This window comes from Macrobrachium nipponense, chromosome 10 (genome assembly GCF_015104395.2).
Source record: "Macrobrachium nipponense isolate FS-2020 chromosome 10, ASM1510439v2, whole genome shotgun sequence".
NCBI lineage: Eukaryota > Metazoa > Arthropoda > Malacostraca > Decapoda > Palaemonidae > Macrobrachium > Macrobrachium nipponense.
Window position 1 is genome coordinate 60961961 of NC_087204.1, and position 14070 is coordinate 60976030.

Consider the following 14070-nt stretch of genomic DNA (forward strand, 5'->3'; position numbering starts at 1 on the left):
CGAGGGTGATTTGTAAGGTCAGAATCGATATGAACTTATAGCGTCTCTGTTGGCCGATTGGATAGCGTCACTGGCTGTCCTGATTTCGTCCCCGTCCACCTGGACGGTGGTTCGATCCATGGGGGGACGAAATTGTTATCAACTTAAAAATTCCCCTTCGGTACATATATGAAAATATATCATTTGGGAGGTAAAGTGAATTTAGATATTAAAGGACATTTGTAGCTTGAATTGATATATATATATATATATATATATATATATATATATATATTTTTTTATTTCTTTCATATCGAACCTGAAGCGGACCTCTCTCAGAGGCCGTAACATTGTGTCGACCCCTTGAAAGGATATTTCGACACCCTAACAGAAGCATAATATTTATATCTTGTAATATTATCATTAACATAGAAAGAGAGCAATCGTCTGAAAGTAGTGAAGAGCATAAATATATTTTATTAAGCTTCACTTTAATTTATAGTAAATAACTTGGTAAAAAATTACGTTATGAAATTATGAAAGAAATCATTATTTGAAATTAAAAAGAATGTTAATAAGTTAATTTCTTTGCAAAAAATTAACTGTGGGCAACAGAAAAAATCTTTATATCATAAACCATTCTTATTTTTTCCGAACTTTGTCCTTGAAAAATTTAGCAGTTTCGAAGATGGATCATTAAAACTGACTGCAATTAACCCTTGAGGGCAAAATCAGGTGTGAAACGGACAACTTACTACAAAAACCTTGATTTAAAATTCTCTCCAGATTGTTTTAACTCTTTATCGAATAAATATATCTGTAGTCGTCTATTTAAGTTTTCAAATTTATAGTTTTGCCGAAAGTTATGTGAATATATCCTAACTAAGCACCCTATGAAGGAAGAGGATAAGAGAAGATTTATCAAAATTGCCACGGCAGTTTATTGTCGCTCTGTGGTTTTACAAATAGTTTTTCCTAATGAAACCCTTATAGTCTAAGCCCCATAGCTAGACGTCCCACTTTACACTCCATTATAAAACAATTTCCTTTCTGAACAAATTAAGAATGTCACTTCTCAGTGAGTAGTAAGAAACATAGTATTTGGATTAGAGTTGGATTTTTAAGCCTGAAGAGGGCATCAGAATATATGCATTCTGTAAACATCTTATGCTTATGCAGCACATATGCATTTGTGTGTACTCGTATAATTACGCCCGTGAATCTTATCAATTTTATATTAACGTGCGCCCTTTTTTCTCATTTTTGTCTGGTGACGTGTGACGTGATGCATTTCGCGAATGCAGTGTTTTCAGACATGTTGTTCGTGCTTGGAGTACCAATTCCCATAGCTAATGATCATCAAAGATTCTTTTTCGTCCTTGATTTTCGATTACCAATACCCTAAGCTTATGTTAAATAGTGAATGGTCTCTGAGAACAATAATGACAACTTGTGGTGGAGAATTCCTGCAGTTAACTGGAAATTTCTCTCTGGCTGTTGCTGCGCCCACTGCCACCTTCACACTCATCATTCTGGCTGCTGTTGCGATTGCCATGACCTCCAGTGGCCATTTCAGTTAAAGCGATGGTATTTCCTCTCCTTACTCTAACTCCTATGATGCTTTTAGCAGACTGGCCCCGTCATGCCCTGATGCGCCGTTCTGGTCACCAAAGGTGTTCGATTTTCCAAAGTTCTGTAGGGGAAGGTTTTTTCAACAGCATTATGAACAGAGGCCTTCTACTCACAGAATTGTGCTGTTGTCAGTGTTGTATGGTATCAGCATCTGCTTAATTTCACAGTTATGCAGTTCAATGATCCCTTGAGATTGAGGGGCACCAGTTGGATCCATAGACAATGTTCAATTCCAGCCATAATGTTTTTATTGATTTTATGACGTCGACAACAATCTTATCTATTATCTTATTGCGGGGCAATGGGAAGCATGATCCAGAAAATTATATCCATAAGATCAAAGTGGTTTCCACTGATGTCTTTGATTTCATTGGCTTGAAAATATTAAACCTGGTGAAATGGCCCTGGTAGTTCAATTATTAAATCCACTTGGCTCCCATTCAACAACTCCTTTGCTTTTGAGTCCAAGGATAACAAGGTTATTCCATAGACTTTGTCATTTTCTTTTAACATGTCTTACCATTGATACAAAAGCGGCGATCATTTTCTGGATAATTTTATTGTAGTTTTGATCAGAACATTTTGCTGCTATGAACTAATATGAGTGAAAGATAAGTAAAGTTTCATGGATGAGAGGAGGTGAGATTGTTACCTTGATAACTTTCTCTAACCCTCCGACACTGAGCTCATCAAATTTAGTCTTCAAGTAATGTATACCCACCTTTTACTTTGACTGATCCAGGTCTGACTGAACAAACTTAGCAACAAAACTGCTATTATCCAGGTGATATTGAAACCATCTCTGAATCTTTTCTTGTGCTCATTCATTGTCATAGGTGCTTCTGTCAGCTGAAGAAAACTGACTACTGTTTGCCAACTTCACTGAGAACTTTCCAGATGCTTTCATATAACTAAATTTCACCATCTACCCTCTGACTTTTATTCATACTACTTACTAACTATTTCCATGGCTGCAGTTCATCAGTTGTTATTTAAACCTTCTAATATAAGGGACATTTATTCATATAACTTTTTTCAAGTACTGTCATGACTGCAGTTCACCAATTACCGCATGTTCTCTCCAATAGAATTGACATTTATCAGTCAGTGTATGACAAACACAAACACATCAGTATATATAGGAAATTAAGCAGAATCCATTTATGACAATTTAAATTCCATTCAAACACTGCTTAACGAAGTGCATGGTTAACAAATAGAAGTATATTGGAGCGAACCCATAAGATGTCCACAGAGATATGCACTGAGAGTATTAAAATGACTACCAATCCAATCTGTGGACTGGGAAGGCTGCCTAATCTACAGCTTAGGCTGCCTAGTCTACAGATAAGGCAGGTTTAAAAAATCAATCCCTACAATCCATGAGGGATTGTAGGGATCAAGAACGACATACACAGCACATACTGGGACCTCAACTTAATAGGCCTCAGCATCGGATTCCATTACTTACAGGATTTGTATTTTGTTCTTTTGTGTTTATGGTTTTGCAAGTATGAGTGGCAATTTTTTGTGTGTGTGCTGCACGTTCAATTTACCATTCACAATAAAGTTACATAATACAATGTACCCGTAGCAAATAGTAAAATTAGTTCTTAAAAATTATTTATAAGCGGAGGTATTGCTCTTTGGCCGTCGGGCAATCATGATCAGTAAATCTCAGATGCTTGGTTAAATTCTGTGCTTTAGTACTTCTATTTTAGAGTGGGCATTCAAGCTACTGCAACTGCAAACAGTTCCTTGCATGAATTTTATTTAACTAACTTTCTTTCATTGTGCGAGGAACCTGCTCTGAAATTATAAGATGATCTGTGGTTAAAAGAAGTTATTGCTTAGTAGGGATTCACTGTTACTCGAAATTAAGGACAGTCCCGCCTGTAACATCGCTTTGTTTGTTTAATTGCGTGAACACACGATCTGAAATACTAAAATTTGTGGTTAAAAGAATTGCAATTCCCTAAGCTTATCACTTCCACACTTCATGAGTTTGGAACATCACTGTTAGCTCCGTTACAAGCTAACGGAATTGTTCGACTCTGACTCAGAATGGAAGGTTCACAATCACACCACCCAACTGTGGCCTCACTACGCTTCTTAAAGGAAATTGAGTGTACATTCTCGTATCTAATACTGAATTAATATGAATTAAGGTCTTGCGCTGTAATTATTAATTTCTTTACTGTGTATCTAAGTGTGTTTGTCTGTAAGTACTCAAGCATCGCGTTAGGAAACTATTATGTACTGCGGTTTTGGCTAGCCATTCTCCGCACCTCCCCCCCTCTCCCCCCCCGCCCTCTCTTGAAATTCATTTAACGCAGTTCTTTATTAAAATTATGCAACAATGTTATGCTACGCGCATATATTTTTCCAGTCTTTGTATGTATACGTGTCCATATGTATATGTAGTGTACACAAGAATCTCATTACGAAATAGATACCATGTGCTTTGGTGCTTGTGTGATGAACTCCATATTTAATATACTGTAACCGACCGCAGTAATCCTGTAATACTTAGTGGGTGCGCTCACAAGGCACGTTAAATACAAAGTATCATCCATTAGATTATATATATTTATATATACCTAATAATATCTATATATATAGATATGACCCTCGTTTAAATAATTGGAGAGAACTCCTAACTGGGAAACGTAACCTACTTTCCATAGTCCCTTTGTGTGACATCTCTGAAGCTAGCTGAAAAATCATTTATTAAAACTCTAGGCGAATTCCAACTCCAGATATTACAAAAATATAATTTTTTATTTCCCAAAATAGCTAACATGAAAATGGAAAAAAATGAGTTAAAGAACATCCCAAAAATCGTTAAACTACCATTACTCTTCCTGAAATCATATTAAGGTATTCCCTCTTATCTATTTTTGTCCGACCATCCATAGTCTCATCAATAGAAGTCAACACAAGTCTAGAGAATCCTTTTTTTTAAATGGTGACTTCGAATCCTTCTGAAAATGAGAATATAATTATCAAACAATGAAATGTTAAAGTTCGTCAATAAATGAGTGTCGCATTGCACTTCCCTTTCTCTAGAAACTGAACTCAACGTCCCTACATAAAAGGTATTAACTTTTCAACGTCTTGCACGTTACCTTCCCCAACGCCAAAGTCTCTCGTGACCATTACGACTGTTTGTCGTCTAATTGCCCCGTTAATGCACATACTAGAGATTACATCTCATTCACTGTTCTAACCATCGTACATATGTATGCCCACCAACAGATGTATGGATGCACTCATGCTACTGAACACACGAACGCATGCACGCTAGTCTAATCCCATGTACACGATCGCCTAGCGCACGTACTCCGTGACCTGAAACGACCTGAAGTAACCTTTTCTTGTGGTTTACCTCATATCTCTGGACTGCGCTAACATCTCGTCATCCCGCGAACGGCGTGTTTTCGCCTTGTTTTTGATATAAGCATTTTGAGGAATCCACTGTTTTGCACCAGTCTCTAACCGGCAAGAGCTAAGGTTATCAACCCCATTTATTTTAATATATATGTCAATTTTCACATCTAACCCACGCCTTAAGATGGCTCAGCCACCTACACGTGTGCATACCTGTCACACACTACATTGGCTACTGGCATATACTAGTTCATAACGTCTTTAATTTTCCACATGATTTAGAGGTACTTCTGCAGTGCAAACCTCTGAGTAATCAACTCCAAAAGAAAATATCAACAATTGGTGTTATCCGAGACACCACAGCATTGTCAGCACCAAACAACCTGTTTATTTAACATGTCCTCAACTCGCACCATTGACTTGTCTAGTCAGACTCGTAAACTCAGTAATCACCATTCCTCAAATTGGCCCCAAAATCATACATTTAATCCTCACTAGGATACTACAGAACCACATGAAACCTCAACATTATCTTCAGGACATCCTCATTGTTACCACAAGGGTACCCAAAATTGTCCTAAAAAATCCTCTATTATATAGACCATAATATGAAATATACCACCACAGGCTAATTCCTAAGCCATTTGACCACCTATATACCTCAAAGTAAACCATTTGTGATACTGCCACATGTATAACACCAAATAAATCACCTCGTTGGGATATAAACCACGATCCCCAAATATTAACCACGGACTATCTAATAGAAAGTATCACTGGTGAATAGAACCTCATAGAATACATCACCTTATCAGGGCCCCGTAAAACCTCAATGCACCTGTGCCAAAAGCCATGATACCACAAAGAACCACAATCACCGCCCCATTGGCTCATAAAACCACAAATCACCAATTTTTCACCACCAGGTATCATCACCACCAAAAGTCATCAGCAGAAGAATCCCTTATAATATTTCTCAACTCCACGGTATTTTCCCACAGTTTTCACCCCATTTTTCCATAATGAAAATAATTACCTCTGGTTTTTTCACCAAAAATCGTTGCAGTTTGCGCATAATAAAAAAAAATAAAGGAATGAAAGAATAACATGCTACACAAGTCTGATTAATCCCATTTCTTCATCCATTTGTAAAATCTAAAAACACGAAAAATGCAACTGCGCAGTGTCGCCTTTAATCATTTTCCCGTCTTCATTATCTTTGATATGTGTCAGTTTCGACCGACCTGTCTTTTCATCTACGACTACAAATTTGTTTCCTTTCTTTTCTTCAATAACTCTAAAAGGTCCCTCAAACTTTGATCTTAACTTGTAATTTAGTTCATTTTTCACATTGATTTTTTAGGAATACATTATCTCCGATAGCAATTTTAACATCTAATGATTTCTCGTTGCTTCTTTCCACCATTTTTCGGGTCTTAGCCTCGAGATTACGGCTGAGGCAAGCATGTCTCTCTTTTGCTGTGGAAATTAATGCTTTAATTGTATCTTCTCCGTGATGAGGAATAGTTAGCAAATCAAATGTGCCTTGTGCTTGGCAACCAAACAATGCTTCGAATGGAGACATTTTAATGGAATCACTGACCATAGTATTTATGTTATGTCTAACTATATATATTAATATATATATATATATCATATATATATATATATATATATATAGATATATATATCATATATATATATATATATATATTATATATATAATATAAAATAATATAAAATTATATTTCTATCCAATTTCTATCGTTTCCTCCCATAGTCTCCCTGAGAGCCTCAAGCACTTTCCTGTTTGCTCGTTCACATAACCCAATAGCTTCAGGTCTGTATGGAATAATTGTTACTTTCTGTATCCCCATGACTCTAATGTCCTGTTTACATATTCTCTACCATTGTCGGTCAACAAAACCTCGGGTGAGCCATATCTGCAGATGACCCCATTGAAAAATGCTACAGCTACTTCTGGCGTTTTATGCTTAAGTGGAAAAAATTCTACTGTCCTCGTTAGTTCATCTATTATTACCAACAAGTACTTATTTGCATATTGAGATTCACAAAAATTTCCTAGGATATCCATGTGCATTTTCTGAAAAGGTCTACTTGATATTGGATATGACCCTAATTTGCAAGAAGTTATCCTTGTGGGTTTACAAGCATTGCACACTGTACACTTTTTCACAAAATTTTCCACATCTTTCCACATATTTTTCCAAATATACTTATTACACATCTCATTATACATTTTTTCTATCCCCAAATGTGGACTCCAAAACTACTGGAATTAGGACTTTCGGAATTACGATCTGTTTCATATATCCTTTACTTTCACTAGTCCTTAATTTATATTTAATTTTCCTGACCAACAGATTACCTTCTAATTCTAAACCTGAAAAAGGTACCTTATAACCTTTCCTGACTGATTCCCCCAAGGAACGCTTTAGCATCTCCCAAAATTTCATTCTCATCTTGCCTTTGCTCTGTGAGACTTATATCTCATTGTATAGAATCACTGGTAACTACCCTAACTTGAAATCCTTCTGTATCATAAAAACTTCCACTAAGGGCATCTACAACTACATTTGCCTTCTATATATTTGAGCTTAGCATCAAAGTCCCTGATAGTTAAGAATCATCGGGCTCTTTTGGATGACAAATCGGATTTATTAAAAAGGTCCAATAATGGCTTGTGGTCTGTAAGAACTTCTACTTTATTCCCCATTAGTAACATTTTAAAATTAACCAAACTTGATACTATTGCAAAGGCTTCTCCCCAATGAAACTAAATGTCTTCCTGCAACCCATCTGTTAAAGGAGCTGCTATTTTAGAAAACCCTAATTTGTTTCTTTAACTTTGGGGTAGGAATATATATATATATATATATATATATATATATATATATATATATATATATATATATATATTGAGGAAGAAGTTTCTGGGGTTGGAGAGTGGCAATGGGCTATGATGAGCTCCATGTAGTTTGGAGGATCTCTTGTATGAGGAACCTTGATGAGGTTAAGGAGTGCGGTGGCTCTACATCCGGGCTGGATGGAGCATGGCACTGCTCAGTGCTCCCATGTGGGACTGGCATAGAGTTGAGTTCAGGCATACCTGAGACAGGTCCAGGAGGTGCCAAACCTCTCAGTGTGCCTGTGGTGATGAGAGACAGGGGTTCCTGTCTCCTGTGGAAGTCTGAACCTTTTGGAGAAGTGACAGTGTCTGCTGCTCTTTGCTTGCTAGAGCACCCAGACCAATTTGTGGAGTGCCCTAATCCTCTACAGGTCTTGCAGTGGAACTGTGAAGGATCGAGCTCCCTTTGTGGTGAGGGAGGAGAACTTGGGTGAGGGAACTCGCTTGAGGCCAGGCCGGAGTCCGTGGCCATGGAGTGCACGATGAGTGCCCTTCCATCAACCATTGGGGTGAGCGGAAGGTAGTGCTGATGGGGGCACGTCTGCCACAGTGGCAGCGTCCTGGTCTGGTGGCGTTGCTGTATTGGAGGCCTCCGTGGTGGAGGTATCTTGGCACTGGAGAGGTGTGGGTGAGGGACATCCCCAGAGGAGGTCCCATCCCAATAGGAAACCTACTCCATGCCTAATTGTGCTCACCACGCCCAGGTGGTGAGGTTTGGTGCACACCAAGGAGTGGTAACCTGCAGGACGACTGTGGGACTGGTCTTGGACTGTCCTTCAATCCAAGTTATCGTCCACCTGGTTAGCTCGTCAACAATGGCACTGGCTGGCACTTGGTCCCGGTCCATGAGACACTGGTAGGGTCACTGGTAGGCTAGAGCCATTCAGGGGTGCCACTGTGACGGAAGTGGTCCACACCCACTCAGGGTGAGACCTAGAATCTGGTAGCACTGCCGAGGGGGTCGTGGTACTGATCAGGTGGACGTGCCTGGTCGAAGGTATGTGCTTTGGGCAGCCGGGATATCCGGCGGCGTAGCGCCCTGTAGCCTCACAGGCTTTGCAGGAGCCCCTCTGCTGGGCTGATCTCAGTATGGTGTCTGACTGGGGTGACAACTGGTCTGGAGAGGAGAAGGAGGGACCATTTGGTGGTATAGGAGGCTTCTGAGGAGGTTGGTGATCGGCGGTTTCCTTAAGATGGCACTCTGCTGTGATGTGACCCACCTTCTTGCAGAAATTGCAAGTGGGGGGCTGCCATGGCATTCGTTCTTTGGGTGTCTGGATCCAGAGAGATGACCGGGTGGCACTATGCACCGGTGGGAGGTGCTGTGAGACGGGTGGAACATCTCCCAGTCCTCAGCCATGCGACAAGCTTCTGCAAATGTCTTGGGTTGTTTGTTGTTAAGGTGCACTGCGAGCGGTCCAGGTACACACTGGTAGAGATCCTCCAGCATGATCCTGTTAAACAGATCATGGAACTCGGTGCATGACATGGCATGGAGCCAGTGCTGTCTGGTGTGGGTCTTGTGATAGGAGAAGTCGCTCCAGGCCCAATCAATTTCCTTTGCCTGACCTAGGAACCGCTGTCTCCATCTCTCCGGGGTGATTTCATATACTTTCATGATCACCCGTCGAACTTCCACCATGTCCCCTCGCTGATCCTGATCCAGCGAGTGGAGAGCAGTTTTAGCTTTGCCGTCCAGGTGCTTGGCAAGCAGGGCAGCCCTCTCAGTCTTGGTGGTGGTATGATTGTCGAAGAGTGCTTCGACTTCTTCCAACCATGCCTCGGGCTCATCTTCTGTCCATCTGGGTATCAGATCATTAATGCTCGCAAATGGATTGAGAGGTACAGTAGGTGTGGGGCTAGAAACTTGCTGAGTGGCCAGAGCTTCGGTATTCTCCCTTCGAGCCTTCTCCAGCTCGAGCTCCTTCTCCTTGATGGTTAGCTCATGCTTCCTCTCTTGTTTTCTTGGCTTCCTCTCTTGTTCTCTTGCTTCCCTTTCTTGCTGGAGTGTATCATCCAGCTGCTCTTTCACCCACTGGGTGAGTTCTGGTCCGGTATAACCAGCATCCCTGCCCACGTTCATGAGGGCTTGGTGCACCTCTAATGACATGGTTCCAGTTTGTTGGGAAGCTCATGGAGGATGGTCTGGAAATGTGGTGATGTACAATGTCTGAAAGACTGGGTGCTCTGTGAGTTGGTGGCACCGTCTTAATAAGGTGATACTGTGGCGGTGTGCCATGTAGAGGTCACACTGATGGGCGTTCCTGAAGGAGCGACTTCCTAACATAGAAGTAATGGGGTTGCGGTGGCACTCTATGTGCAGTTGGTGCTTGCAGTATATGCAAGTCTTTTGGAAATGAAAAAAAGTTAAAACGACCACTCGTGCATGGCAGGTAGCAGTAAATTAAAGGACTCAGTCCTTGGCTGATGTATTCGGTAAAGGAAATAATGTTTGCAAGACTGCAATGGACACGGGCGCGTATGTGTATATATAGTGTGCACTATGTGTAAATGAAAGACATAAGAGACTAAAATAATGCCAGTGATTCAAGAGTAGGGTAATAAATGTAGTTCTCTTGGCTTTTTGAACTAATGGGTTCTCTCTCTCTCTCTCTCTCTCTCTCTCTCTCTCTCTCTCTTCTCTCTCTCTCTCTCTCTCCTTTGCTTTTATTTTGAATAATGATTTTAATTTAATTTATGTTGATGATATTTAAGCTGTTCTGCCTGTCGGTATTGATGTAAATGATTTACTCTCCAAATTAAATAAACAGGTACCATCGATTAAGTTTACTCTAGAATTAGAAAAAGACAATTGCCTCCCTTTCTTAGGTGTTTTGATACACAGAGAACCATTTCAATGTAAATTCAGTATTTATAGGAAACCGACCAACAACTTAACTTATGTTCGTTTCTTCTCAGGCCACCATCTTAACATAAAAATATCAGTCCACAATATTTGGATCAAGAAATTAAATACATAAGAAAAATAGGGAAAGATTTATGCTATCCTTCACGTATATTAGATATTTGTTATAATAAAGCCCACAAAAAGTTTTATAGCGAAACACGCAGAAAGAAAATTCTAAGAACATTCTCAGTTTGCCTTATTTTAACGGATTTGAGACCATTAAATCATTGTTAAAAGCTTTTAATGTCAACCTTGTTTTTTCCTATAATAACACACTAAAAGGAATGTTGATAAAAAATGGCCACAGAGAAAGCAACAACATAATATGTAAAATTCCATGTATGGATTATCCCTCATTTTATCTCGGACAGTCTAGCAAGGGCCTAGAAGTAAGGCTAAGCCAGCATAAATATTCTGTAAAAACTGGGCAAACATTTAAAGCAATATTCATTCATTTAAGTGAAAAAAACCACCGAATAAATTCGGTTGGTAGTTCAGTAATTGCAAGGTCAAGAGATGTCTTATCACGAAATCTTTTAGAATCTGCTTTAATGCAACTTACTTTTCATCGTAATTTCAATGTTATTCGTGGCCTTTTTCATTTAGACCCTTGTATCTGTAACATGTTTAAGAATGACCTCAAAGATATAATTACAGACTTGAATAAAAATTAGTTGCCTTAGAGTTATCTTCGTTGTAATGTATGTCTGACATGTATTGTGAATATGTATTGTAAATATGGTTTTGTTTACCAAAGTTCTGAATAGTTGTCACCTATAATCCTTTAATTGTTTTGTCCTTGTATCTGAGATGATTGTCTTAAACTTTTAATTGCACCCATTGTTTATGTTTGTTTGGGAAGGTTACTCATCTTCCAGGTGTGTGGGATTCTAGGTACTAATCTCTTCCTCATGTATGTCAGTTTCTGCTTAGTAAAGGACGTTTAACGTTGAAAGGTCTCGCGGATACTCCATTGTTTATTTTCCTTCGGGGCATATATCTTTATTTTATTGATTTATCACGTTCCTAAGTTTCGTGATTCAGTTGTACATACATACATATATATATATATATATATATATATATATATATATATATATATATATATATATATATATATATATATATATATATATAAGAAATTGTAATAGCCAAAATGCCCTCTTAACTTCTTGAATTCTTTGCTCTTTTTTGGATACGCTTGTCACTACAAAGCCTGAATATCCATGATAGAAAAAAATTGAAGAAGAAATTGTGATGTTCGGTTCCGGGAAACGAAACCAGGCACAATAATCACAAAGAGGTCACGTTGCCGACCTGACCACGTGAAAAATTAAAAAGTCTACTCCCTCTCATACATACATATACCTGTCGTTTTCAGATATATCTATTTGAGCTGGAATAATCCCATCCTCACCAGGCTTTGTAGCGACAAGCGTATCCAAAAAAGAGCAAAGAATTCAAGAAGTTAAGAGGGCATAGTGGCTATTACAATTTCATATGTATCTGTAAAAAGTGACCAGTAGATTCTATACCACACACACACACGCGCACACACACACACACACACATATATATATATATATATATATATATATATATATATATATATATATATATATATATATATATATATATATGAACTGGCTAACAAGTACTTAGTTGGTTTTCATTACTTTTTTTATACAATACTGCCATTAGACAATTCTTTTTCCTGTTTGCGTTGTTAGCAGTTCATTAATTTGGATGGAGATTGTTTCTATACGCAATGGCCTAATGATGCATTTTTACTTTGCTTCCTTTTTTGTACGAGTTTTCTTACTCACTGATTTTATACTTCATTTCACTGTGTGCCCCAAAGTTGAGTTAATTATACGAAAGCACCAGGCATTGTTGACAGTTTTTTTAAACTTCCCCTGTGGCTTCAGCTGAGACATAGATACATACGTACATACACACACACACACGCGCGCGCGCGCGCGGACACACACACATATATATATATATATATATACACGTGTATTTTCATTTATGTATGTATGTATGCATGTATGTATCAGTGTACCAATGTATATATAGACTATTGTGGATTTGAGGATATATAGATTATTATATGAGGAAAACCTTATGTTTATGAAAACTGGAGATACGCACACGAAACGGTTATTTGTTTCAAAAATACTTTACTACGGAAGATTCTTCTGCATAATTCATTCATCTTGGCTGAATGTCAGATTAGTGACTACCTAGCTGAGATTAAAAGCACTGTAAAAGTTTTATGGCTTGGTAGAGAAGAGGATAGTCTCTCTCTCTCTCTCTCTCTGTATGTGTGTGTATGTGTGTGTACGCCATCGTTCTTAGCTTTCATTTGTTTTGTTGGATGTGACAGGCTCTTTCAATGACTATGGTTATTTTGTCTTTTTTTTTCTTACTTTTTTGTTAATGTAGCTTTTTCCTCTCGATATCTCCCGGTTACTTGGCAATAAATGGAACGTAACTGGATTGTATACTTTCCTTTCCTCGTGATCCCCTTGTAGTCTACCCCATCTTTCATTCAGAAGAGTAAACGTTTTGAATTATTACTGAGCTTCTCTCGGCTGCAGGGGCGCTGGGAAGGGATTGCCTGGGTGGATGTACAGTCTATCTTGGGTAAGGGGTCTCTCCACTGTGTGCGTGTGAGTGTGTGTGTGTGTGAGAGAGAGAGAGAGAGACGCCGCTTTCTATTATTATTTTTTTCTTTGTTTTTATTTTCATTTTTTGTATTTTCCTCACTTAAAATCGGTGTCCTTTTGAACATTGCAGTGTGCTTGCCTGACTGCGGGTGAAGTTATGAGATTTTTTTGGTACTTGTGGGGAGTAAATAATTTGTTCTATATTTATGGATATTTCAAATTCTGACAGCTAATGGCAACTAGTAAAATTCTATCCCGCTCCACCACTTCAATTAATCATGATGTTTACTTTAACATAAATGAATCACGTGTTTGTGACTAAAACTTCAGTGTTACTTGCCCATGCGCATTCACTTCCTCCTCTTCTTTGCAGGTTTCAGCGTGCTTATTTGACCAGGCAACATACACCAACATAAAGAGGAACTGTGATTGCAAGAGAGAGAAATTACACTAGAAAGATGCCATCGTCCTTGTACCAGCTTGCTCCCAACCGGATCGAATGGTTGCTGATATTGCTCTTATGTTTTGCGGTAAGAGTTATTTTTTCTAAATTTAGATAC

General features: G+C 38.7%; 1 protein-coding gene across 5 annotated transcripts in view; it reads left to right on the forward strand.

The window, feature by feature from the left end:
* The window catches only part of LOC135223639 (uncharacterized), a 466317-nt gene that overhangs the window by 204981 nt on the left and 247266 nt on the right, over positions 1-14070 (forward strand). For all 5 annotated transcript variants that reach the window (XM_064262269.1, XM_064262270.1, XM_064262272.1 and 2 more), the window contains one exon: positions 13884-14040. In XM_064262269.1, coding sequence (XP_064118339.1) covers positions 13969-14040 — 72 coding nt within the window. In that variant the 5' untranslated portion in view covers positions 13884-13968. The remainder of the gene's footprint in view (positions 1-13883; positions 14041-14070) is intronic.